This window comes from Aplysia californica, unplaced genomic scaffold, assembly GCF_000002075.1.
Source record: "Aplysia californica isolate F4 #8 unplaced genomic scaffold, AplCal3.0 scaffold00596, whole genome shotgun sequence".
Taxonomy (NCBI): domain Eukaryota; kingdom Metazoa; phylum Mollusca; class Gastropoda; order Aplysiida; family Aplysiidae; genus Aplysia; species Aplysia californica.
In genome coordinates, this window is record NW_004797866.1 from 449,837 (window position 1) to 451,738 (window position 1,902).

At 36.8% G+C, this 1,902-nt stretch overlaps 1 protein-coding gene across 1 annotated transcript in view; it reads left to right on the forward strand.

Annotated features, from left to right (window-relative positions):
- Positions 1 to 932, forward strand: part of LOC101861983 (protein Mpv17) — a gene marked incomplete in the record, with an annotated part of 9,059 nt that extends 8,127 nt beyond the window's left edge. The window contains 1 exon segment of the mRNA XM_005107357.3: positions 639 to 932. Within this exon segment, the coding sequence (XP_005107414.2) occupies positions 639 to 708 (70 nt within the window).
- Positions 933 to 1,902: the final 970 nt, after the last annotated feature.

Consider the following 1,902-nt stretch of genomic DNA (forward strand, 5'->3'; position numbering starts at 1 on the left):
TTTGTCTTTCGTTCTAATTTATTCGGTTGATTGGGGGGGGGGGGATGTTTGTGTGTCTTTTGTGTGTGTGTGAGGATGGGGGGGATGTGTTTGTGTCTTTTGTGTGTGTATGTGAGTGTGTAGTTTGGCTTGTCTTCCCGCTCTCTAGAAGCGCTACGCGATGTTTTTTTGCCATAGGCTCAGCCCTGGCTGTGTGGCTTACGTTAGTATGTGCCGTACAATAAAAACACAACATTGGGTCAAAGTGTACGTCACGCACTAACGTAACCAACAGTGTGTTAGTACGTGCTGTATCTTTTTGTGGGCAAGTGGGATACGTTCAAACTGGAATCGACTAGATCTATATATCTCAGCTATTTATTGCTCGATTCCTACGATCTTTTGAGAGGCAGGATGTAGTATTGGATAAAGGGAATCGCGTGATTGGTATAACTCGATTTGGGGTCAGATGTGGCTTATGCTAGTACGTGTTTAGAGGGACGTATTTTCTTCAGAAAACCAATGTTCATGCACATACATAATTTGAGTCGGACATCGATGTTATAAAAGTGTGATTCTATTTCTTCATCCTCTTCTTCTGATCTCAAATCTTCCAAGGCTCATTATTAAACTAGTTTTGTTTTTGATTTCTTCCCCAGAGTTTTGTTTGTGAATTTCATTGCTCTAGGATGGAATACGTACTTGGCGTGGGCATCGGAGAAAAAATGAGGATGTGTGGTTGTAAAGACCTGATGTTTGTATGTCAAGGCTCAACTAGACTCCTGGTGGAATTATATGTCGGTGTAATCAAGGGACATTCCGATGACATCTTGGTTTACGGGACCTGCGTAATGAAGATTTTACAGTCCTCAGCATCATAATAATTATTATACTAATAAGAAGGAGAAGTTCAGAAGAAGATAATAATAATAATAATAATAATAATGGTAATATAAAAAAAATAATATAAAATATTAATAATGGTAAGCGGGTGGTCAGTAGGTGCTCTGGTTTGGTTTGCTCCTTCTTTCCTATCAAACAGCTATCGTCCTTATCTCTCCTCCTTTTTTGAGTTTGTTACTCTATTGTAACATCTCTAATCTTCGGCACTTATATGACCTTATTTAGTTACAAATGCTGTAAAACTCCAACTAACACTAAGACTAATAATGGTAAAACTAATTCCAGCATTGTAAACTGATGATGGTCTGTAACATCCAATGAGGAAGAGGGAAGATGTCAGGATGGTTCTCATGAAAACCTCTTTCTTTTCTTTGTTTTTTTTTAGTTTTTTTTTTTTACTTTTACACTTCACCACTTCTCTCAGAGAAAGTTTTTATTTGGAAACTCGATTGAAATGGAATTTTGATAATCTATTAGTAGCCTATTAGTTGTGGACTTAATGTTAAACTTTTCTCATTTTCATACGTCTTAATTATGTCGAGATGACTCTGATGAGTGTAAAGCATACATTCCTGATGAGTTATGATATCATGTATAGCAGTTATCCTTGACGAGTCCCACATCTTTTGTAAGTTGACTTAACAACTTTTTAAAATTAATTCCCAGCAGTTTCAAGATAAAGAGACTTTTTTGTTAGCATAAAAAAGGCGTTCTTCAGAAATTTCAACTCAAATTTATTTTTAAAAACTAGTCACAGTTTCATTCTGGCTTTCGATTTTGCAAATGAAAAAAATTGCTTCCAAATCTGAAGAAAGGCGTTTTGTCAGCTTACGGCAGTATAGTAGATATATATCTGTGATGAGTTGTGCATACAGCAGGTTATCTCTGCTCCGAAGTTTTCTCTCGTTGTTTTACAGTTTACCACTTCGCGTACTCAGGGCTTTCTTGTCCTATCTCCATTTTTATTTAAGTTTGAAAATGTGACTTCTTCTTAAACTCACTCTGTGGGTGGTTGGCTGG